General features: G+C 39.3%; 2 protein-coding genes and 1 long non-coding RNA gene across 8 annotated transcripts in view; 2 read left to right on the top strand and 1 right to left on the bottom strand.

Moving 5' to 3' along the window:
• Positions 1-670: 670 nt before the first annotated feature.
• LOC137175079 (B-cell scaffold protein with ankyrin repeats-like) lies at positions 671-25,373 on the bottom strand. Of its 3 annotated transcripts, none has more exons than XM_067580736.1 (17): positions 23,957-25,373; positions 20,514-20,623; positions 19,607-20,002; positions 18,444-18,586; positions 18,219-18,357; positions 17,974-18,116; positions 15,265-15,379; positions 14,189-14,388; positions 7,740-7,803; positions 7,285-7,488; positions 5,282-5,344; positions 4,072-4,256; positions 1,808-1,871; positions 1,584-1,613; positions 1,262-1,341; positions 1,094-1,137; positions 671-994 (listed from the first exon to the last, which is right to left on the bottom strand). In XM_067580736.1, exons 1-16 carry the CDS (start codon positions 24,010-24,012, stop codon positions 1,105-1,107), a joined length of 2,025 nt encoding a protein of 674 aa, XP_067436837.1. In that variant the 5' UTR covers positions 24,013-25,373; the 3' UTR covers positions 671-994; positions 1,094-1,104. The 3 variants fall into 3 exon arrangements, with proteins under 3 accessions (XP_067436837.1, XP_067436836.1, XP_067436838.1); XM_067580735.1 differs by having other exon boundaries at positions 1,098-1,137; positions 23,957-25,360; XM_067580737.1 differs by having other exon boundaries at positions 1,098-1,137; positions 14,189-14,385; positions 23,957-25,360.
• Positions 17,344-18,582, top strand: LOC137175081 (uncharacterized). The gene is made up of 2 exons (XR_010925560.1): positions 17,344-17,546; positions 18,451-18,582. It is a non-coding gene; the product is annotated as an uncharacterized lncRNA (long non-coding RNA).
• LOC137175080 (protein phosphatase 3 catalytic subunit alpha) overlaps positions 22,940-25,373 on the top strand; it is a 74,591-nt gene continuing 72,157 nt past the window's right edge. For 2 of the 4 annotated variants that reach the window (XM_067580739.1, XM_067580738.1), the window contains exon 1: positions 22,940-23,206. In XM_067580739.1, coding sequence (XP_067436840.1) covers positions 23,146-23,206 — 61 coding nt within the window. In that variant the 5' untranslated portion in view covers positions 22,940-23,145. The remainder of the gene's footprint in view (positions 23,207-25,373) is intronic. The other 2 variants (XM_067580741.1, XM_067580740.1) reach the window with 2 other exon arrangements.

The following is a 25,373-nucleotide window of genomic DNA, read 5'->3' as shown; positions in this document are numbered from 1 at the left end:
ACTGGATTATTGTAAAGCTGTTTTTCACACACACAGACGCCTGACTCTGCGGACATTTCTTTTCATCCTGGTGAGCTCTTGTAAAAGAAATGTAATTTCCATTTCATTTGAATTGTGCCTCATTTATAGATTCATTCTGACATGTCCTGACTGATGCAAACCAAGATTAAACACACGCTTCCTCTTTGCAAGCAGGCAAAGTAGGGAACGGCGAGAAGCAGCTCATTGATGTTCACACCTGCTGCATAAGTGTTTTTACTTCCCGTTTAAAGTCATAAACACGTATGGATACATTTTTTTTCCATAGATTGCCTCCAAGCCATCAGGAGGTCAGCAGGTGCTTCTATGCTCACCAGATGTCTTTGGTTGCTTCAAACAGAGAGTGTATTGGGTATATCTAGAGATACAGCGCCCTCTAGAGGCAAAGATGTTAATGGGCTTTTCAGGCCAAGACTTGCTGGGAAATTCCTTTTCTCTGGAATACAGACTCATGAAAACCTATCACAGCTTTTTGATTTACTGTAATTTTATGCTGTGTGAAAGCTTCATTAACAATCATTTCCATTAATTGCAAAGATGGTCACATTGAGCTCAATCTAGAATAAGAACTAGTCTTTATTTTGGTTGTTTAATTTTCAAAATTAACAAAGTAGCTCTTGACATGGAAAGCTTTCATGAGAGACTTTTTTTATTTTATTTTTTACAAATTTAAGATTAAAATCATACTGAACATTTAAACTCACTTTCAAAAGTAATATTACACATTATATCTAATCATATCTTTCCTTAAATCTGAATTTACTTCAGTAATATCTTAAGAGAGCTGAAGAGGCAGTGGATGATATATATATAAAAAAATCAGTCATATCTTTTCTTACTTCTCTAAATTATACAAAACTAAGATAATATACAAATAAAAGCACAGATTTGTGTATTTAAACAATAAATGTGATGTGATTGGTGGAAGAACAGAGTCCTTGTTGAGTGGTCGAGCCTGCAAATATGGAAAAAGTGACTTAAGTCATGAGCTCGATTAAATATACTGTACAAATCAGTAAATAAAGTTGAAATCAGCAGAAAAGTCGATTCATACCAACCAATTGTTCATCGTTTCTCAGCTTTCCAGAAGAAATTCGACTGCAAAACATGTCAGTGGGGTATTTATCATTGGACTTAAACTTAACGTCTATTTCAACTCCAATAATACACAGTATCATGAAAATTTTACACATTCACACTCAGTTCTGCCAAGCTTACATACATGATGTCCTTTAAGTGGTTTGCTGTAAAAATCAGACTCCACCGCTTGGCTTCCTCTTCGACTCTCACTCATTGTAGTATCTGGAGGGAAATTATCCAATATGCACAGATGAACAGAGAATTGTTCAGTAAAAGAAATAAAAAAGACTCCCATTTAGTGCAAGTGAAACTCACTAGATCAAAACACAGCACTGGGGATTTGATTAAACAACACTTCCCCAAGGATTAATTCCCCACCACTGCAACTGAGACTGGAGAAACTACACAGGCATGCAAATACAGGTTTTCTCTGCGCACACTGAGATAGGTTTTTAAAGACTCACTTGGCATGTGATGAACGATGTTGATTTTATCTAGAGGGGAGAGAAGAGTTGCTAAGCCATTTACAGTATACAGTTTAATACAGTCATTTGTAAGTCAGCTACTTGTTTCAGTGTAAGTTTAACTGTAATGCATATCAAGTCTTACATTTCTGGGGAAACTCTGGTGTTTCTCTGTGATGACAGCAAAGTTTAGCCTACATATTCAGGGATGGAGGAATATTTACCATAGACACTATCATCATCGTCTCTGTTGTTGATGATACTGGCTCTGAGCTGACTCAACTTCTCCTGCGGAGACAAAGATCAGTGCATTAATATTACACTGACATAAAGCAAAAAAAAAAATGTATTTACACATTATGAGATTTCCATTAATAATCTGTGTTATGTGTTTGCGGATTGAGAAAAGGAAAAGATTGAGGCTTTGCAGTCGGGTCATAAATCTATGGCGCCTTCATGGAGGTCCACTGGAAAACTGTCAGCAAATTATATCAAAATATGCAGCATTGACAGATGATGATGAATAAAGTTCCAGTTTTGTTATATCTTCCCTTTCACACACACAAAAAAAGTTCGACATTTGTTATTTTCTCTCCTGGCTGCCAAACAACTCCACAACAGACCAACATCTCTGATTAATGGGTCTCATCCAGTGGTGGAAAGTACATGTAACTAAGTGCATTTAGCCAAGTACTGCCCTTAAATACAATTCTGAGGTACTTTACTTGATTATTACTTTCTGCTTCCACTCCACTACATCTCAGAGGGAAATATTGTAATTTATACTTCACTACATTTATCTGTCAGCTATAGTTAATTTGCATTAAAACAAACATGTGATAAGCTTATAATATTTATTGTATTGTTAAAGATCAAATCAGTGTTTTTTCTCTTGTGACCCCGTACATAAAAGGAGTGTCAGATGGGGCCCCTTGTCACATTTCAGAAGAGCTCTTAGCAGTTACAACAAAGAGGGATTTCCCTTCGAAACTTATCAGATGGTTTCATTTAAATAACTCATCCAAAGAGGTCAAATGATCCAATATTTCACCAAAAAAAAATATCAATACAAATTTGTGTAGCTGAACTTTTTTTTCCTTCTTTCCTACTCCATTATTTACTCCAAGCCCCTCAGATTTGTATTGTCACCCATTTTTCAGCATGAGTATGTTTATGTTTGATACTTAAAGTACATTTTGGTGATAATATCTCAGTACATTTAAATACAATTTGGAATGCAAGACTTTCACTTGCAATGGAGTAATTTAGATAGTTGTATTGATATGTTTAATGAAAGTATCTGAATACTTCCACTAGTCTCACTTTATATATGTGGTTATTGTGACCATAGTGTAATATATATATTTTTAAAAAATTCAAATCAGACTGCTTCTTCATGGTAAACCTGTTGTATACACTGAGCAGCATAGGCTATTTTCACAGCAGACATTTTAACTCGTCATAGTAAGAAAAGCACAGGTGTTACTAATATCATTAACGATGGCTCTGTTCTACTCAAGTGTCCCAGTTAGTCATGATAGTGTGACAGTGAGCCAGCATGCAATATACCTGGACCTTCAAACTGAAGCAGCTAAATAAAAAAAGCCGTCATTAATTTGATTAATTACACCTGTGCTTGTCAAAATGTATTCTATGTGAAAGGCAGTTTATTTTTGTAACTTTTTCTGACATTTCCCGTACTGGTCTGTTGTAACATGTCCTCATTCAATCCCCTTCCAGCTCTTCCCTAATCACCTCATCATCACCTGCCTGCACACCTGTCTCCCATTTCTCCTAATCAGCACCTTAGTGTATATATAAACTTTAAGTTCAATTTTGCTTTTAACATTGATCAAGTAAACCTTCTTTTAACTTGCTGTATGTGTCGTCCTTTTTAGTCCTAACAACATTTATCAAACACTCACCGCCTACGTTTTACAAATCAACCTCACATTAAACTGTTACAAATAATAACTTTTATTTTTCAAATATGTAAGCTTCTGTGACCTACTTCTGTTTTTTGTTTTGTGTTTTTTTTCCCATTCAGAGACAAAAATGCGTCTGATCTGAAGTCAATCATAAGCCTCCATCAATCAATCAGTTACGATAGTAAAATCAACATTTGAGTCATTGGAAGGCAAAAGACACAGACAGACACGAGTTGACAGGTGATTGGTCAATTTTGACATCTGCTAATCCGCAATCACATTATCTCTTTTTGTAATGCTAAAGAAGTGTGTGTCACTCACATGATTTGCAGACAAGGTATGACAAGCAATCACATTATTGTGAATTTGCAGTGAATAGCCCTTCACCTATCTCCCTCCAAACTGAAGAACCTTACACTGTCACATTGTCCTTACACTGAAGAAAATGGCTCTTAGTTTTCTTCTTTCTATTGCAAACTGGCATAGCATGAGCAACAGATGGTTATAGTTTTTATTAGGGTCGGGTCTAGTGTGACTGTCAGATAGTATGATAGTGCTACCTGTTGGGTGGCATCCATGCCCTTCTGAACTCCCTGCCAGTCGCTAAAGCGCTCCAGGGCCTCGTCCACAGTGAGCGAGCCTGACTTCACTCTCTGCTGGAGCTCAATGAGCTGCTGAAGCCTGTCTATCTTGTTGGGCACAAAGGTGTCATAGGTAGAGGAGACGCTGTCTTCTCGCTGTCGTGCTGCAATGAACAACAACTTAATGAAAACATCTGCCGCTTCCAGCAAGCAGAACATTTGGCAAAAAAACCAACAGAAATACATTTTTACTGCCAGCCAGCACAAAATAATCATCACACATGTGGTGACAAGTTAACAAGCTGCAGTTCGTATGTAATATAATAAATTAAACTGTTCATTTCTGCTTTGAATAAGAAGGAAACAAGAAAAGACAGGGTATAAACTCAGTCCAGATGGCATTCATAGAGAGGATTGGCTGGTAATGTGATTTTACCCAGCACATCTGTAATGTCAGTGAGTCATGAAGATGGTAAGTAATTTTCTGGGTGACTGTGATGATCTATGGACCTGTCACTCAGTGTCACCAACACTACAGCAAAGCAGACAAATGGCTTTGTATCTCTGTGGGTGCTCAGTTCACTGCTTCTTGCTGTCTTTTGCAGTCCTTTATTTATCTTTTTAATCATCTTGGCACCAAACTGTGTTTAAATGTACTAGTTGATTATTTTATTGCTTTTTTTTACCATTTGTGTGCCCATTATTGCTGCAGTAACACATTTCCCTCCAGTGATCACTACAGTTTTAATTATTGTAACAAAACACCAAATTATCTAAGTATGCCATAATTAATTAATAGCATCCAGCAGGTCATTTCAAATGGAAATCATGAAAGTGTGATCAGCAGAAATAATCAACACAGTAAAATTCCTGCTGTTCTAAGTAAAAAAAAAAAAAGATGACTGCAAGTGTCTGAATGACAAAGACAAACTCCTTTTGTCCTGGTGGCTTATAAGACAAACACCATGCTATCACAATGGAAGATACTATCAACTGTTTTGGAAGCTTAAACTACATTAGAGACTAAAAGTCTGAATATCTCAGCCTCTGCTGCTTTGACCATTTTTGGTCTGTCTCTTGTTAATCCCCCAACTTCATAGTATTGCAATACTAAACCTCTGGATTAGTTAAGTGTGACATTAATTGATCAACCCTTTTCCCACTGAGTCTTGTATTACCTGACACTCACCTTGTTTAGTAGGAAGTGAATACAAATCAGCATCACCCTGTTGTGTCTTCTTCTTCTGGAACACTGTGAACACAGAGGAACTTACAGTCATTATTATGATAATATAGTATTCAATTTTATCTATTGTATATTCTGTTAAAGTTAGCCTCTAGCTACTTTTCTGCAAGCATATCATATTAAATCAATATTTTAACTCTGCTGCAAGCCAGAGCTGCTGCTGCAGATTTCTAAAAATGTTTTTCACACCTGCATTTTAACAATTCCTCCACAAGATGGTGCTATATGCTAAATCTATATGCTAAAATGCATTAAGCTCTGGGTGGATTTAGTGTGAAAAGCCAGTAGCAAAAAAAAAAAATCCTATTAATGTTTCAGAAAACACCAATATAATGGAATCTACAGTAAATATCTGTGCAATAGGGGGCATCCAGTTCCAGAGCATTAATCTTGGTTCTTCTTAGAGAGAGACACACATATTCAGTTCTGGATTGAATTAGACATCCTGAATGATGCTTTTGGTTTGGTAGTAAGCGCTCAGAATGAAAGGCTACACTGTTTTGCTGTCAGAGGCGGTGGCGCTGCGGCTGTGTGACCAACACTGGATTAAAATTCAACATCCACACCCTGAAAAATAATCCCACCTCTGCCTACTCCTTCCATGACAGCATCTCTCTTTCCCACTTCATGTTCAAACACAGCCGCTCTCTCCTGCCTTCTTCATAAATACACTTCATGGCTCAATTCAGAATGATACTGTGGAGTGGAGTGCTGCTGTGGAGCTGTCACGTGACTGTAGATATTACTTTCCCTTGCCGTAGAGTGCATGCAATGCTCTCTCTGTATGTATTGTAGTTTACATGCCCAGTAATTCCTCCCTACAGGACAGAATTTCATTCACATCTCAGCATTTCAGTCTCATTGAGCTCGAGACGTTGCTGCTAACAAAAGAAAAACTCCTCATTATTTCCACTTGTGCAGTGTTCTCCAATAACTGGCTCCTCGCCTAATCCTCCACCAAGCCTCATCTCTCCTCTCACATCTCTCACTGCGGCAGCGGGAATGAGGAGCAAAATGTGATCCTTGTGTGGTTTGAAGCTCCACTGTCTCAATAGATGGAAACCTCAAAATCCCTCTCCTTTCTCTCGTGCGCTCTGGGGACAAGGACGATGGAAAACATGTGTAATGACTTATTCTGGCTGACTTGGCCTTGGTCTGGCCAAGATTGGTTGCAGATGGCAGCCCAGTAGTTCCCTCTCTGTTACTGAGGAGATGGTCGGGATGCAGAGAGTAGAGTGGATTGGGTGAGTTCACTGGTGCACTCAATTTCTTTTTTGCTTTGTAAGTCCCACTGGGCAGCAAGTTGGCTCACTTGGATATAAGCAAGCTCAATAAAAAAGCTGCATAATGGAGAGGGGGTGCCTGTTGCACAATCACATTCATTTTTGTGTGTTTTGAATGCATAGGAAATGGTTAGCGAGGATCGAGTATAATATTGTCTGTTTGAAATAACAAATTAATTGTGGATGCATGTGTGCGTGTTTGCATTAGCAAACTGAGAAGGAGAAGTCTCGGCCATTTTAATGATTTATAAGCCTTAATAATACCAGTCACTTTTGGAGGTTTCATCTTCATGAAATATTCACGCCTCTGAAATTGAACAGTTAGGAACTGTGGGCTCTTGATGCAGGCAAATGGGTCTTTCTCCTTCTCGCTTTTGTTTGTTTTGTAATGGGGGAATGACCATGTTTTTGTGGTTTATGGGATGAAAACAAACTGCTTCACAAAAAAAAAAAAAAAAAAGCCTCTCTGCTCTGTTCAGCAGCACTCCACTGACAATGGCAATGCACATTCCAGGCACTTCCTCCCTCCCACATGATATCCCAAACTCCCTTTCGCATACTGTGCATAACTCTGCTGTTTTTACACCAAATCAGCTCTGTCATATCTGTGATTTCAAAGAAAAAGTTGGCAAAGGATGCCACACAAGGGTCATCACAAGTTACCTTGGGCGATGTAAGGGGTTCGATCCTCCTTTGTTTGGCTGGTCTTAGGCCGAGGTGTGGGTGCTGGTGGGCGATTGGCAATAACAACTGCTTTTTTGGAGGTCAGGATGGTGTCATATTCATCATTTACCCCCAGCGGCGCATAGGGATCCTCTTCCTCCTCCCCGTCTTGCTCCTTCTGTGCGTCTGAGGTGGAAGGATTCCCTAATGCAGAAAGTGTTTACTGCAGCGTTGCTTGAGTGCCACGATAAAAGTTCTGCATGCTGTTTTCTCTACTGTCATTTCACAGCTAATCGGAAGCAACGCTACATGGTGTTCCCATCAGCAAGAGGAAAATATTCAGTGGTCGGAAATGAACAGCAACCAACCCAGCATAATGATATGCTGGGGAAAAAACAATTCCATTACCGGCTTCCCTTTGTCCTCCTTCCACTTCCCATCAGTCCCTCACTCACCTGCGGTGCACATCATTTCGTATACACTGGCATCACCATTGTCCTCATCTGAGTTGAACATATTCTGCAACAACAGAGCATGAAGAGATGCTATTTATGCAGCATCAAAATCACAAAGAAGCTGCTCAATAGATGCAATTCAGAATTCAAGGAAAGCAATGTTTAATCTGTTATGGTGAGGCTTCGCTATCAAAGAGTGGATTTCTGTGTGTCAGTATTCATGCATCTCAGATCTTGGTTTTGGTAAGACTGTGAATCTCTCCTTGGCTGTCATCTTATTTTCTCACCTGTGTCCTACTTCCAAGGCATAAAAATGGAAGCTAAGATGACTATCCACTAATCACTTTCTAAACTCTGTCACTTTACAGGCTGATATCTGCCTCCATGCCCTGTGCTTTAATATTCAGTGTTTTCACGTTGTGGCAAACGTCCAGATTATTAATTGAGGTTTCTCACTGCATCTGTTAGGACATCACCTGTGGAAAAGCAATTTTAGGGCTATAACAGGAATTAAAGAGGTGTGCACCCTGCCTACTGGCTAAAAGAAAGCAGCTTTCTATCTGACAGCAGAGCTGCGGAGTCGGCCTATTTGCTAATAGCATGCTGAGGGACAGACAGGGGTATGATCAGGGTAATTATGAAATCAGACAATCTTCCCCTTCCAGTCCAAACATATCATTTAGTGAGCAATTCAAGACCCTTGGCTTGATATTTTTGACTGCGTCAGTAATTAGACTGAGATACAGATATTGATTTACTGCCATTTTCAACTTTTGGTAGAAATGTGAAGAACTGAAAAGTTACATCATTCATTTTAAGAGTGTTTAATTTGACAGAGAAAAAAACTAAAGGAACAGCAAAAAATTACTGTTTGACAGTGTTAAGACTTTCTCAAATCTGCATGGACTTCTGTGTATTTTAAATCAAATAAACTGTGTTTTAGTGTGTGTGAAAACAGCTGTTGTGCTCTATTGTAGGTTTGGCATCCAAACAGATTATGGCAACAAATGACGCTATCATAATACACATGATAATGCCTGAGGATTACATTTGAATCCTTTGTCAATCTAAGAAGATATATTCTGTATTCAATAACAAAAATCCCAGTCAATAATATAAATCTTCACAGAATATACGAGATACAGCTCACTTTGATCAAGATATCCTTGATATAACCCACCACTTTCTGTGTGCAGTTTCCAAGCAACACAGCCACTCATGACTCAATTACAATATTACACTGTTCCTAGTACTGCAAATTACTTATAGTCTGCCTTGAATTCATTACTTAACAGTAGAGGTTGATAACTGGCCCAACAGGATGGGTTAATTACCACTGCAGCTTGAACATTGAATTATAATAGTAAGATGCAGTGCTTAAGCACAGTGTGGTATTTTCAGAGGTAATTTCTGGATAGGGGAGAGATATTTATTTACTAACCGCGAACGCTAAATCATTTTACAGATGTCTGAAACTGCAGGAACCCCAGGCATTCCAGAGAAATTCAGTTTCACCGCCGCAATCCAAGCAGCAGTGCTTCAGACAAAACAGCAGGCATGATTTTGTTAGAGGGAGGACACGTCTCAATTGAATTTAGCATATGATAAGGAGTGTAAATCTGTTTTCAGCTGCTGAAGTGGTCAGTTCACCAGCTGGCTAGTCTTGGTTCTCACTACCAGCATACTTGCTGTCTTTTGACATAGTAGCTCCAGGATAAGGCTGTTTGATGCATGGCAGATTGCAGTGTAACACTGAACCCATAACTTCAGTGCCGTGCAGACAAAATCTGTCAAACTTATCTTTTGGCAGGGGAAAATAAGAAGTTGTTAGCTCAGCAGGCAAAGGAACATTTCACACTTCTGTAAAACTATATTTATTCAGTGTTGTCTTCATAGAGTTCTTTCAAAATGAAACAAAACATGTATTACAGTCAGCTATTTTGATGAGATCAAGAGTCTACGGCCATGCTAGCAGCTCTGTGAGGCTATACTACACAGATACAGCAGTGCTTTGAGCTAGAATCTGAAGTCTGCATGCTAACATGCTCTTGATGTCAATGCTAACATGCTGCTGTTTAGCAGGTATCATGTTTACCATGTTGCTTATCTATGTTCAGCATGCTAACATTTGCTAATTAGCACTAATGCCATTAGTTTTGCAGGTGTTTAGTCATAAACTAAAGTATTGGTCACATTAAAATTTTGAACTGCTCGTGGCACTTGAAGTAAAGTCACAGAATCACCAAAATCAGTAGGTTTCATCCTCTGGGGACTGTGAATGTCTATCCAAAATTTAATGGAAATTCATCCAACAGCAGTTGAGATATTTCAGTCTTGTCCAAATAACAGTGGTTGGTTAAATGTAAAATTTTTCAGCAATCCTGCATTACACATATAACCTGAGGGATACAAATCATTTGTTTTTCAGCCTGAAGACAACCGAAACATTCAAATCTCTGGAACATATATGCAAAACAAGTCAGTGGGACCAAAAAATCCCTGGATTAGAGTGTAGGTGTCACCTAATTTGGCTTTCCTGCATTTGGATAGGAATACAATGTACACCAACACAGCACGCAACACAAATAGCTCTTTGTAGTGTTTGGAGGGCCTTACAGTTGCAAGCTAATTTGTATTTACCGAGCTCTGTTCTACATCTGAGAGTACACAGTGAAATCTTGGTAGGAGTGCAGAGTCCATTTAATTGCCAGGTGAAACTCAGCCAAATTTGTGACCCAGAATTAACAAATAAGGACAATGTGTGTTTGTATCGGTAATTACCACGAGCGAGCACAATATTGCAGTCTGAAGACATAAACATCGTAGAACAGTGGAACATTTTCTATGTTTGTATTCTAGTTATGCTCTCCTTGAATAATTTAGCTTTCCCCTCTGGAGCAGTTCACAGCTAATTAACAAAGAAGTGTGGTGCCAGGGCAGACTAGTGGATCTGACGCATGCCCTGTGAGTGATTCAGCTTGTGTATGAAGCAGGGGACCTATCCATCTTGGATTTATTGACAGAGCGCTGCTACACTGACGCCCAAATCACTGATGCATCATGGGTTGATTAATTGGAGGAGGGGGAAACACTGCCGATGAGTTAATGAAACTGCTGTGCAAAAAAAGGAGCAAGAGCAAAACCCCACCCCGCAGTGATGCCGCCTATACACACTAACTATAATACGCCACGCAAGCACAATATGTGTTGTTTTTACTGTAGCTGTCAGCTTGAGTTTTAATTACCTTCCAAGAAAACCACAAAGAATTGTCAGTTGCTTGTGCATGTCAAATCTGTCTGGTGTGTTAAATCTATAGGCTTGTTGAAGTCCCTGTGGGGAGACCTCTGTTTGACTCCGCTGCTCCCCAGTCAGCTCCGTTGACTCACTGCAGGCTCACAGCGAGCACTTTGACTCACCAGAGCAATCTGAACAAACCTTGCTCCATCTGCAGTCACTCTCAATTAGCAGTGTTGCTAAGGGGGGTAAATACATTTGCAACAGCTGTTGGAGTGTCTAAATTTCCCTTGAGGGGGAATTCTCCATAGGTTGATCTGAGGCGTCAGAGAAAGTTAAAAGTTGTTAGTATTATAAGGGAAGACGAGAGATAAAAGACGTGATTTTCATGTGAATGGATGAGCGTCATGCTGCTGTCTGTTACAAATTGATGTAACACATTAGGAATTCAACAGCTGATAAAAGCTTTAAAGGATCAGTTCACCCAAATTACATTTTCTCACTTAGCCTGTTTGGGGTACTCACACCATTGAAAAATGATATTTAAGAAATTCAACAGCAGCATCTCTCTCCAGAATCACTATCCAGAGGTGGAAAGTAACTAAGAACATTTACTCAATAGCAATTTTGAGGTACTTGTATTTTATTTGAGCATTTCCATTTTATGCTACTTTATACTTCTGCCTCTCTACATTTATATGACGACAATACTCTAGTTTTTAGTTACTCTGCAGAATAAGAATCTATATCCAAAACATATGATCAATTTACAAAATATGATGCATTGCTACTTGACAGTATATAAAGTAGTTGAAACGTACACCGCCTTGACCTTCTACAACACTTAAATGCTGCTTATGTAAAGCATCAGTGATGATAATCTAATAATATCATGCATGTATAATAATATAACACTTTGAAAGGACCATTCTGCATAGTGAGACCTTCTATTTTCACACTGAAGTACATTTTGCTGTATGAACTTTTGTGCTTTTAGTTACTGTAAGTAACACTTTGAATGCACAACATTTACTTGTAATTGAGAATGGAAGAAAAAAGCTATAAACACAACATTGACATTTTATCACTTTTAAGTTGAATTTGCTACTGTAGCAAACTGTTGCTTACAGACAAACAGTAGCATTAGTATTTGAGTTGTGTTTCTGTCCACCTGATGAATACAAATCCAATATTCACTCTCCTTTTAGCTCTGTATTGTTCGACAATAACTCCTGAGGGAAAATCTCTGGGCTTCGTAGCTGGTAAATGCTCCACTATGTTCAGCTAGTTGCTGACTTTGTCTGTCTGACGTTTGCTGCTGGGCATGTAGCATACAGTTGGGTTTTTGGGCTATTTTCTCTGAAAACAGCTGTCTGAAGTGAGACTGAACCAAAATAGAAAAGTCAACTGGAAAACCAAAACAGCGAGCTGAAAGATGCAGAAACGCTCTGCTGAGTTGCACGGAACTGCACAGTTGTGTAATAATTCTCTGTGTGTTGGTCACTACAAGCAACCCTTTTTCTCTTACACATAATTGTTTGACCTTGTGTTAATACAAAAATATCCATTGTAGCATCTTCAAGTATAGATCTAAATGCTTCCTCCACCACCGTCAGTGTCACCTTGAAAAACACTTACTGTCAATACAGGGCTTATTTCTTAGAAAGAAAGTAGTCAACCAGAAAGAACTGAGACTATTTGCATGGCCTGATGTACCACAGTCAGTAAGTAAGTTTTTGTTGTTGTTGTTCTGTAATGTGCATTAACCAACCAAATTTTACAATTTCCATCAGTACATAAAGTAGTTCATATCATACTTGAGATACACAGAGTAAGATGCGAGGTGACATAAGCAACAACCCCTAGGCCTAAACAGCAGAACAACACAACCACCGCTGTCATGTACAAGAGATGAAACACTCGTCAAAAACTAAATATCTTTTGAAACACTGGTGAGGAACAGTGACAGCAGAAACGTTTCTAAACACTTACACAGTGTCATCTATGCCTAACTTGACTTTTTTGCATAATCCGAGTCAATCACAAATGCATACAAGAAGGATCTAAAATACTATAAGTATCTCTTTTTTTAATTAACAGCAATTGTGCTCAAGTGAAAATGTTTCATGCAATGTGTGAATCTGTAATATTAGATAATATTTTTCCATTAAATATTTGCAGGATGCACCAGAAAGGACGTGGTGTTTTCCAGCCTGCCATTTTGGCTGTACCACGTCTTGTCTTTTTTTAATGATAATGTCCTCACTGCCTAATGAAATTAGCATTGGAAAGAACATTATGATGCTAGTACCCTCCAGCTTTATCAAATAAAGGGATGTGCATGCATACGAAGGATCTATTACATTTGGATTGCCACTCATTAGCGAGTGAGTGGCAAGGCTCTTGTGTTACTGTACCTTCGCCGCGAAATTGGAGGTTGAACAGGAAGAGCCTCTCCATATTAACATGAGAAAATGGCACCCATTATGCAAGAAAATCTCAACATCAGTGGCTGCATTAATTGTCTGAATGTATGCAGACGACCTGCGCTCAGAGCCATTGTGCATGCATGAACAAACACAGCCTTTCTAGTCTCTGTGGGAGTGTTCCATTAGGAACCTCGCGGGCCAAACTCATTCAGGATGAGAGGAAGCGGGTTACCATCTATCCACTCTCTGTGCCACGAGCTGGATGTAAAGACACTGGTCTGGAGAGAATGAGGTTGCCCCTGACACACAGGTCACTCTCTCTGCTTTCCACCTTTCTATTCTCTCCATTCTGTTCATTATTGATAAAGGACTACTCAATCCACACAACATTGGCCTTAGTAAAAGCATTCTTGAGTGCAGCACTGCATCTCTTGGCTGTGAGATCTCAAGTGCGAAGGTGTATTGTATTGTTTTCCTTAGCTGTCAGGAAGGAAACTGAATTCCATTTAGTTGACATTACACTCTGCCAGCTCTTGATGGACTAATAATGTCTTCGGGTAGTTTTAATTAGCTCACAAATCACCGGACATGAAAAGCTGTCATCAGATATTGGCATTTTGAAAAATGTCTTCATTGTATGGAGTGTCAATAAAGCTAAAGCAATATATTCTAAAGGTGAATTACAACTGGAGCAAGGTGAAAATCAACTACAAGATATGAACGGCTTCAAAACAGATACTGTAGCTAGGGTGAGAGCTGCAAATAGATAATGAGGAAGTAGTTACCAGTGTTTCCTTCAGTAAGACATGGAGCTCTGTGTGGCCGTGACTCTTGGCAATCTCGGTGGGAGTCTGTCCGTGGCGATTGGCTGTGTGCAGCGCTCGCTCAGCACCTGGACACTGCAGGAGCAGGCTGGAGACACTTTTGAATCCATACTGGGCAGCAAAGTGGAGGAGTGACGGTATATCTGCATGGTGGAGCTCTGCTGTGGATATTTGCCAGTTTTGATTAGGCGGGAAAAGGGATATTTCAAAATTGACAGCACTAACAATTCCATTTGAACCTGAATGGTCGGCTGCTTATTTGTACACATAATATTCTTAGATTACACCAATTATATTACTTCCTCTCGCAGGTGACATCTTGAAGTTGACCGGATGCAATGTGGGCAATATAACACATCCAGGAGAGTCGAAGAAAGGCAGCTCAGAGGCACATATTGACCTGTTTGTCATGGAAACACTTCCCTGTGCCCTTTTTAGCAGAGTTAAGGATCAATCTCAGTAGCTGATGAAGCCATCAATCTGCCACATAATGAGCCAAGAAATAATGGAAGGTTTTTTTCATGGTGGATAATATGCATCTTGCTACAAGAACGCATTCCAACTGTGAGCTGTATGTTTAATCCACATCATTGCATAAACACATGCTCAGAGGGAGAGAGTGAATAAAATGGATATTCTGTTATAGTGAGACATTAGCATAAATACTGCTGATGTCTTATATTTAAAACAAGGCGTGTCTGCATCATTTACATTAATGTTCACCTGTTACAACATGTGATATTTATAGCAATGTTTTTCAGATAATTAGGGACTGTACTGTTATTCCTTGTGTCCATTTATACTGCAATGCAACATTTATAGATTTCCTGTCCAGTACAAGTGATTTTAGATTAAAACCACAGTCAGCAAATAGTTTTAGATGGTATCTTTGCTTATGCATTGGCAAAAGTCCAAGTAAAATTTAATTAAAGTTGCACCAGATTTGGGTTTTCCCTTATGGTTTACAGAAAGATTACTCAGCAGATGCTTTTCAATGTAAAGTTCAGAGTAAGCATTCCTACAGTATAACGCTGTACCTCTTTCAGGTGTGTTTTCACACTGGAGTCCCCGAAAGCCTCCAGTGGGCATTCCCTCCAACAGCATGGAGGACAACTTCTGATCCAACCTGTCCACAGAGGACACCTGAAACGCCTGCAATCCAGACACAGAAGCAAACCTAATTTGAGATAATTTGTCGAGGCGTGGCTGCAAAAGAGAAATTAGAAACCTTTTTTTTTAGCACCAACACAAGCAAATTACTAACTAAACTTTGAATTTGATGAACAAAAACAGTGGGAGTGTTTGGATTATAAAGTGAAGTATATAGAAGCACAATAAAGAGGCCAAATTGAGTTTAAGTTGAGGAGGCGTGTGTATGTGTATGATGGGCAATTGTTACCAGTGCCACACAAAAGAGTCCAGTCTTGCCAGTCCAGAGTTTCAGTTTGAAACTCTCTTGGCAAATTCCTCTTTTGGCATTGCTCAGGTTTGCCTCCTCAGCAAAAGAGAACTAATTAAATCAAGTGTTCATGTCTGAAAGAAGGCTGAAACCTGCCGTCTCTTTATTTCCACAGAGGAGACGGTAAATAGTGGCACACATAAACATCAGCAGAAATATGTTGATTCAATTTATCTTCTGTTTTTCCACATCTTTCTAATGGCTTGAAGTGGATCGATTATAAGCAGAGTTTTGGAGCGGCAATTGGCTAATTTCTATAACTGAGTTACATAACGATGAGTCACTAAGTAACATAACACATTCAAAGTGCCTCAGAAGAGTTACTTTTATTGAGGAGAGAGAGAGAACAGCACAGCATTCAAATGGATTTCCTACATTACTAAATCAATGATTGACTAGAGTTATTTGAATATATTTGCAAGTGTTGGGAGCTCAAAGTTCGAAATATACTTACTGTCCATTCTCTATAAATAAATTCATAATGTGATGTACTGCTTTGTTTTTATTCTCCATCGAATGAACAGAGTTAAGAAACATTAATCTACATCTTTGTAGCTTTGTTGTCTTTGAAAGGTGTATAACCCTAATGATGTCATCAGGGTTATTTTTGCAATTGAAACTAAAAAATTTCAACAGAAAACCTGCATTACAAACTCAAGTTTTAGGTTTTGAAAGACATGGATGCATTTAGAAAGAAGGTGGGGTTTCATTAAAGATGCTATTGAGTTACATTATGGGAAATGTAGCATCATGTGTTTTTGGAGCTTGACCAATAAGTCCTCCAAATTAAATGACCAAATAAGTGGTTTGACCATGTGTACTCAACACAAAAGAGCATTTTCATCTGGCCCCCTTATCACCAGTAACTGGCAGGGCAACATAATTTGGAGGGAATGTGATAACGCTGTGGTTAAGGTCTGATTAGGTTTGGTTTAGGTAACCGCTTGGTTAGGTTTAGGGAAAGATTATTCTAGGAATTAAATGTAATGATATGTCATCTCCTGCTGCTTCAATTTCCCCCAACTTTATGGGAGAGCAATACTAAATAACTGGAGCCCCTCTTTAAATATGTAATTATATGTCTTTGATCTCATTTTGATTTCCTACAAAATAGTATAATAAAACCCCATTATTAAACTGGTACTCCAGTGTTTCGTACTGGACTTTCATAAAATTGTGAGATTTTGTCAAGAAGCAGGAAAAAACAAAGCAACAGGGTCAAACTCCAAACACCTATGATCCTACATTTATCATAATGCAATCATTCGCACCTTTTTAGTAAATATCTATGTCATTCAAACTCCATGTGCCCAGTTTGAGAGGCAAGATTTGACAAATAGCACTCCCTGTGATTATCAACTGACCTTTATGCATATATGGATTTCCCCTTCAATTCATTAAAGGGGACGTATTATGCTTATTTCCAGCTCTATATTATATGATTCATAGTTCAAAAAATTATTTACTACTTATTCATCTTATATTGGCCCTTTATGCAGCCCTTCAGTTCAGCGTCTGTCTCTAACAGGCAGTCTTAGCTCCTGTCTCTTTAAGGCCCCCCTCCCGATGAGCCCACTCTGTTCTGGTTGGCAAGCTTTCCTGAAGCCTGCCGAAGGGCAGCACGTATCAGAGTCATGTTAAGTTACTGAGAGTCAGAGCTTAAGCAGAAACTTAAGGCTTCTGAGCTTAAGTTACAGAGCTTTGTTAACGGCGCTAAAAAACGGGCGACACAACAAGATATGGAGATATTTGGAGCGGATCGGTTAGAAATAACGCAGGAAGGAATAGTACAAGAAGAAACAGCCACAGTGATGATGGTGTTTGATGAAGAGCCGCAGATGACCAGCACACCTCCAACAGGTAAACTACTTATTTTACTTTGCAGTGCTGTGTAATGGAGTCATGGCTGAGCGTGACTACTACAATGTAAAAATGCCATAATTTTAGAAAAGCGGAGCAGTGCACTTGTGCACTGTGAGTGGAGCAGATGACCATATAAAGAAATCCATCATGAGTTGAAGTCAGCTCAGGCTGAAAGTAGAAAAAACTGTTGGAAACCGAGCATTCAGAGCAGTCTGAAGCCAATGCTTTTTGCTCACAGGGATTACTTCTACATATGTTTACCTCATTATTTGACATTTGGCCACGTTTAATGAACATCTGACATTATAACATTATATAAAGGACTGAAAATAAGGAAAAGCATAATAGGTCCCGTTGAGATACAGATGAGATACAACTAAAATGTGGATATTTTGTGACAGAAACACACTTTTAATGGCTCTACCTGACACATGAAGTCTACAGGGTCTGCCACCCTCGACAGAAGGCACGTGATTTCCTCCATGTTGCTGTAGTACTGCAACTGTGCCTTGCCCAGAGGCACTCCATCATTATACACAGTCATGCTTACATTCCCAGCTGGAAAATCTACAACAGAAAAGATACAGAAACTGTGTGGACAGGGCCAACTTCGATTTCATTTTATTATTTTTTTTCTTAAATCAGTCAACATTTATTATTTTTGCTCACCTGGTGCATTGACACAGAGGATCTGGTCATTCCAGCGGACAGGCTTCACTCTTAACATCTGATTCTCACCAGCGAACTCAACCTCAGACTCGTTGCCAGTTGTATAATTTTTCAAAAGAATGAAAACCTCCTCAGATCTCTGCCAAAAAGACAGTAGAGTAAACAGGATGCTTTATGAAAAAAAAAAAGAAATGACTTATTACTGAAAAGATGAGTGTGTCCCACCCCACAGGGAACTCTGGAAGGAACAACCACAATGCTGGATCTGACACCCTGGGCTCCAGTTGACTGCATTTGTTCCGGCTTTTGCTCTGATCCTGATGATTTACGTGTCAAGGGATTGACATTTGCTGCTGCGGCTGAAGCACCTATAAAAGATGGGACATTGAACTACATACTGAATTATGCACAGGAAACTATTGGATGCATCGCCATAAAATTTTGTATAGACATGCATGGTCGGTCTCCAGAGGATGAAGACTACTGACTTTGTTGATTCAAATAGAAATAGAAATGTATTAGACTTCACCTAGGCTGTACACTAAAACTCCACGTCCAACACCTACATGTTTGCTGTGTCGCATTTACTAGCAACTAACAAACAGCACTGTCTTGTATGAAAATGAAAGGTACTTCTGGGTTAAAATATAACTGTTCGTGGGATCCTGGCCTGAACCACTTCACTGTATCAGTGCAATGAAGTGATGCAGAGTGCACTTGAATTTGCATGGCTTGCGATGAGTAATCAGTGGCGGCCAAAGAGGAAAGACTGGCTATTTGCATCAGATGTTCCTCCTGCACACACACCTGTATAAATACAAGCCCCCTCCTCCGCATTATGATTTTATACAAATAGTGCAATTAGGAAAAACAGGGAAGGCGGCAGAGGATAATTGGCAGTGCAGATGAGGACATGCTTGATATTCGCACAGTTTCACCGGAGATGTCTCTGCAGCTGTTGCTAAAAAAATATAGAATGTCAATCTTTAGCACACATAATTCTCAGGGAAAAAAACAAAATCAGTAAACAGGTTTCCAAGCTGCTGCTCAGGCATTCTCACAAATAATGAGCATTCTTTTGCTCTTGCATTTACTCTATGGCAGGGGAACAGCAGGGCCAAATTTCTCCTGAGAGACATGTTGAAGAGAATGATTGTGTTCTGGGTTTGCAAGACTGGGATGCACACTGTGTCTAAATTGTCTGTTTTATTCTCATGTTTTGTTCATGGTGTTAAATAGAGACTGATACATTACTTTGTAAAAAAAAAAAAAACAGATATTGGCCAGTCACTGTCATCCAACTCCAATTATAAAATGTAATCAACAGGTGGTCTTTAGGGGTCCCCAGAAAATTCAAATTAAAAAACATTTCTGAGCCGGTGCCATACCTTTTCTCACTATATCAGTGACAGTAGACAGGTATTCATGAGCATCTTGTTCACTGGAGATCTGCAGACACTCGTCGTCGTTCAGAGGCACCAGTTCCAGCAGCGGGGTCAGACTTTCCACCCCACACAGCAGCACCACCACATGAGCTGCAGGACTCAACACGCGGGCCAGGAAGAAGCGTTGCATCTGGCATAGACCCTCCAGCATGCCTTTGGAAAGGATCAGGAGCTTGCAGGCATACCCGGCCAGCCTCAGGAAGTCGTCCCGCCTGCTGGATACTGTAGCGATGTCATAGCAGCAGATCCCATCCTTTGAGATGGGTCCAGTGAAGACTGACTGTAGGTAGGTTGCCCACTGCTCTGCCTCCGTCTCATAAATGATTAACAGCTCCTCAGCTACAAAAAGAAAAACATACTCTGCTCAAAAATGCCCAGAAAGTCAACAATACATTTCTGTAATTTCACTATTCAGTATTTTTTAGGAAAACATCATATTTCCCTTGTCATTATTAATCTACCTAAACATAGTTGGGCTGCATAACATATAATTATAGCAAAAGAGTTTCCAGACTTTTGCAACTGGTCCACAAAGTGAAAAAATGATTCTGCTGTCACTGTCAGGGTAGCATATAAAGTTGTAACTTTTTGTGTTTTTTTTGTAAAGGGTGCAGTGAAATGCCTTGAAATATACAAAAACAGGCAAAATATATGAATTTGACACATGAAAAGTGTGCCAACCAAGTGATACAGCTACAAGTTACCCTGTTTTTAAAATCTCAAACTCCAGAGTGTCACTGTGAGCAGTGCAACAACCACAAATGAACAAGACTCATATCTGAAAGCACTTCCAAAGAAAAATCTATGTAATAATGAAAGAATGAATAAATAATGCAAAGGGACGGCTTACCTGTATGGCTCATGGCGACAGTGCTGTTTGTCTGCAGGTCTTGCTTCACAGTGACATGGAAAACAGCGCTGCTATTGTCAGGAGGAGCCCAGATAAGAGGGAGTTTCCTGCTACACCAAAGTGCACAAAGAAATGTGACCTTTTTTTTTTTTTTTAAAACAGTGAATATAAAGCATGTATCTGCTCTTGCTGACAGGGGAAAGAGCTTGGATATGGGGTTTTGCCTTTTAAAAAAAAACAACTTTCTTTCAGTGCTTGTCTAATGACAACAATTGTGTATAGTGTATCGGTTAAATTTAATGTACATCATGCAATTTTAATGTCATGGAATATTCCAAAAACTCTCTTTGTGGTTTGGACAACGAAAGTATGTCATCCAAGTTTAGTTTCTCTGTCAACATGATACCAAGTGACACTTCTATACCAAACCTGATACGCAGAGTTATAAATCCATAGTCATAAATTTTGAAGTTGAAGTTATAAAAAGCCAGTGTCTATTGCCTCTATATGCTTATTCTCTGAATAGGGAGGGATAGTAAGACGAAAAAGGTCAAGAATTTTTGAGTGATTCTAATTTTGTAAATCTATGTTAATAAGTTTGAAAAAAGGAAAATATGGTTTATTGGTTGTGTTGCACATTAAACACGCACAGCACCAACTTTTACAGTCTGTCATTGTATTAACTTTAGATGTTTTGTAAAATGCAAATGACCAAAACCACAGTGAAAACATACTCTTCTAAATACACAGAAACAGTAAATATAAGCCATACTTCCTATTTCATGACTCCATAACAGAAATTTGAATATGTCTAAGTCTCTGTAAACCTAAAACAGCAAATAACAAATACAAAAGACAACAGACAACACGGTGTGAATGTCTTCACTACATGCAGAGATAAAGAGACGGAGGGATGTTCTGACCTACTATTCACACACACATAGTCCCTCGTTGAGAGAATTGTAAAACTCAGGGCTTCATTAACTACCCCCACCTGCCAAACATCCGAGTCATACCCCAGCAGTGTCACACTTATAGCAGCTTGCCACCACTTATTTCCTTTGAGCAGCATTGGGGTGACTGAAATGCACAAGTGTTGAGAAAATGAGCAGGTGAAAGCCGAGGTCTGCATCATGCAAATCGCTGGTGCCATGTGACTCACCAGTGACAGATCATGCTGTTTCCATGCATGCAGAGACACTTTTACTCATGCACATTTTCTGTATGACTACTATGATCTTATCATACAGACAGGACATGAAATCCTGGATCTGAAGTGAGTTTTCAGGTGAACAGACCACATCCTCTATACCAGATAATAAGCTACTTCTCGATAAGTAGTGACATAGAGGTAAATAAAACCTGACCTCGCTGAGATATAACAGTATTATCACCAGTGTAAACAAGACAAGAGTGAAACTGCACATCTTGTTCAGAGGGTGGTGCTAGAGGAATAAACATGGAGCATTAAAGTCAAAATGGTTTATCTCTGTGGGAGCATGAATGTTGTCTGCAAGCCTGATGGAATCTGTCCTCTAAATAGTGAGATATCATGTGTGCAATGTTGACACTTGGCAACGGATGAAAGTGACCATAATGGAAGGTCAGGGGCGTCACTAAAACTATCAGGATTCATCTTCAGGGAATTATGAATATCCAGAGCAAATAAATTAATAATGGAAATATGGATTTTTTTTAAAGATACTGTTATTGTTATTCTTACTGAATGAAACATGAGGAAAATTAAATAATGCAGATCAGATTATTTATTGAGCAGCTGTCCCTTTCTGCCAGTTATAGGAAAAAAAAGATAAAAGTTTGTTGTTATGAAAATATAAATGCTCATGATGAGTCATATTTTATCTTACAAGGTCAAAATTTAAGATAAGAAGGTTACATCTGATTGATGACTATTATTATATAATTTTGATTTACTATCTCATAACTTAAACGTTTTATCTCATGATTTTGAGCATTTTTACTTTTATCTTTCTATTTATTTATTTATTTTTTCTACATTTCCTGGCAGAAAAGGGCTTTCATATCTAGATATATATATTCCCTGGATACAAATACATTTTCAATCAACCAAACCAAACACATGTGTACAGCTCATTTTATGTGCTAAATGTAATCTATGATCTGAATACATTTGAGAACACATATTGGGCAAGATGTGTATTTGTTTTATACCTGTTAATTAACTTCTTTATTGTGCATGCGCAGCCACAGTTTTATTATATGTTTATGACCAGTTATTCATACCAGGTCAGATTGACACAGAAAACAGCCCTTTGATAAAAGTGAGTGTGCAGACAGAGTGGCAGCCTGCCGCTCCGCTTTCCACCAATAGGAGGAGCCGGGGGGCGGTTCCTGCGGGGTTAGCACGTTTGACTGCACACTGCGCTCAGACAACTTGATACAGAGTAACAGTAAATCAGACAGAGCAGCTCCTACAGCACCAGCAGTGAAATTGTAACCCTGTTGCAAGTATTTTTGGCCGCTGATAGGACCGAGTGAGATCACTGCGGTCTCTTTTCTCGGGTAGACTCAAGAGTTGTTCGGCAAGAGCAACGCAGGGACCGTTTTCAGTCTCATTTCTGCTATATCTCAATATTATATCACACTGGAAATGTCCGAAAACAAGCCGAATGATGAACCGAAGTTATCTACGACGGACAGGGTGGTGAAATGTAAGTGTCATTTTTCACGCCACACCACGGCTCCCTCTCTCTCTCTCTCTCTCTCTCTCTCTCTCCCTCTCTCTCTCTCTCTCTCTCCCTCTCTCCCTCTCCCTCTCTCTCTCCCTCTCTCTCTCTCTCTCTCTCAGACTAGCAGACTTGAAGAATTCACGGTCGTAGCAGCAGCAGCAGCAAATGTCGAAAATTGTTTGCTGGCTATGGAGGAAGAAGGGTGTTAGCCGAGCTATGACAGCAGCAGTAAACTAGGAAGTGAGGGTAACTCCAGTTTGTAGACCAGAGCAAAAAATTTAGCTCGAAATGTGTCAAATCGTGCCTGTGAGGCGTCTTATAGTCGCTTGTCTCTATACACTGTGATCAATAGCAACGAATACATCCAGCAGTGTGACAGACAGATGCATGATCATTTTGATTCATATACACCATGCACTGTTTTACAGTATGCATGCAGATATTGCACAACCATTGCATTCAACCCAAGGGCGATTTTCCCTCATTTTGCATGCACCACCAAGCATAGTTTTTAACCAAGGCTCCTCTTTTTTTTTTTTTTTTTCAACATTGCATAATACTTGATGTCGCCTGTGTGTTTTGTAATCTCACATTTGGGGGTGTTCATGCTGTGCTTGTAGTGTTCATGCCATATGGGGTGGTTCTTCCTGCCTTCTGTGTTTACAGGTCTGACATTCCACCTTTGCAGTCTACCATAAGAATGCAATAAAGATCATAATCGAGTCGACCTACCTCTTGAACACGGAGTAGGAGCAATGTTGCCTGCCCAGTTTCATGTCAGTTGACATCTCATGTTGACTTTGAATCAAGCATGTTCCCCCACTTGAGTTGCAGGATTAAACCTGTTTTCTGTTTGAGAATATGGGCCCCTTTTTTTTTTGTGTGTGTGTGTGTCAATCTAAGTTTTTCTGACGTTAGGAGACACGAGCCTTTACTAAGAAATAACATGACAGAATGTGTTTATTTGTGCTGGCTGGGTTTGATCCAGCGCTAGTTGCAACCATTATTCTCTCCAGCTCCAGTGTATCACACCAGGCATGTGCGGTGATCACAGTTGTGCACAAGCACAGGAGGGAATTGTTGAGTAATTTTATTCAGGCTTAGTTGCTAGGGCTCAACCGGTTGAAATGATTAGATCATCAGTGACCATTAAGCATCAAGATTTTGTTGAGAAAGGAGGGAAGGCAACGCTGCAGTGTTCAAACGACCATGACTGGAATAATTGACTATACATTATATTAAAGGCGAGCCTGAGCTCTAAGCTCGCAAGTATAGTTCCACTTCATTGCTCTCTTAGATTTAGCCTGGGACATTTGAAATGGAAAATTGTTGCCTTTTAAATTGAACAAAATCATTACTGCAACCATTTCTAGTACTCAGTAAGTACAGAACTAACCAGTTGTGTTACGGCTACACTTTACTCTTAAAATGGGGTTGACCGTTAAAAGAGAGTCACATCATGTCATGGGTGCTTTTGTAATGAATATTTCAAGAGATCATCCCTCTACAGTCTCCAGCAACTTGAAGGCTAATGAAAAATAGATATGACAAGTATGGGTTTTGAAGAGATTCAACAATATCACTGGGAGACTTTGGCCGGTCATGTTATATGGATCAGAAGCTACTTTTCTCTTTGTCACATGGCTTTTTTTTTTTTTTTACGCTGAGATGCCATTGTATAGCTCGTCTAAATACTGCATTTTCAGTGTCTCCCTCTTCTGCTTAGTGAAGGTCTGCTATGGTCTTAATCAGGTTAAAATGTATTGATTAGTCATTACAGAGGCTGTCAGGAAATCTGAGAGAGCCCAGTTTCTTGCACTCTCTCTTGAACCCGACGCGGAGATCAACAAAGTAATTAAAATAATTGTTCATTCATCAAGTTTCGAGAAGTCAGTGTTTTGGTAATGCATCAGTATTATGACAACACAGACGCTTGCTGTGTACAAAGCACCTCTCCAAAATAACTGCAGGCTATAGGTGTGAAGTAATTTGTTTTCAGCTGCCTAGTTTGCACAGCTACAAGGTGTCAGTCCAACTTATCATAAGTGCTTTGCAACCACCTGTTTTCAAAATGTATTATCATAATGTTCCTGAAAGCCACTGCCTCATAATAATTACTCATAAGAGTTTAATCAGCTGAGGCAGGAGA

The sequence above is a fragment of the Thunnus thynnus genome, chromosome 22 (assembly GCF_963924715.1).
Source record: "Thunnus thynnus chromosome 22, fThuThy2.1, whole genome shotgun sequence".
In the NCBI taxonomy this organism is placed as follows: domain Eukaryota; kingdom Metazoa; phylum Chordata; class Actinopteri; order Scombriformes; family Scombridae; genus Thunnus; species Thunnus thynnus.
This window is presented reverse-complemented; position numbering and strand designations above follow the sequence as displayed.

Excerpts from the sequence above, each read along its gene's own strand:
- LOC137175079 (XM_067580736.1), bottom strand. The coding sequence starts at position 24,012 with ATGTCAACTGACATGAAACTGGGCAGGCAACATTGCTCCTACTCCGTG. Across the intron at positions 18,587-19,606 it reads CACTGATATAGTGAGAAAAG|GTGCTTCAGCCGCAGCAGCA; the intron begins GTATGGCACCGG and ends CATCTTTTATAG. Across the intron at positions 1,614-1,807 it reads CGATGATGATAGTGTCTATG|ATAAAATCAACATCGTTCAT; the intron begins GTAAATATTCCT and ends TCTCCCCTCTAG.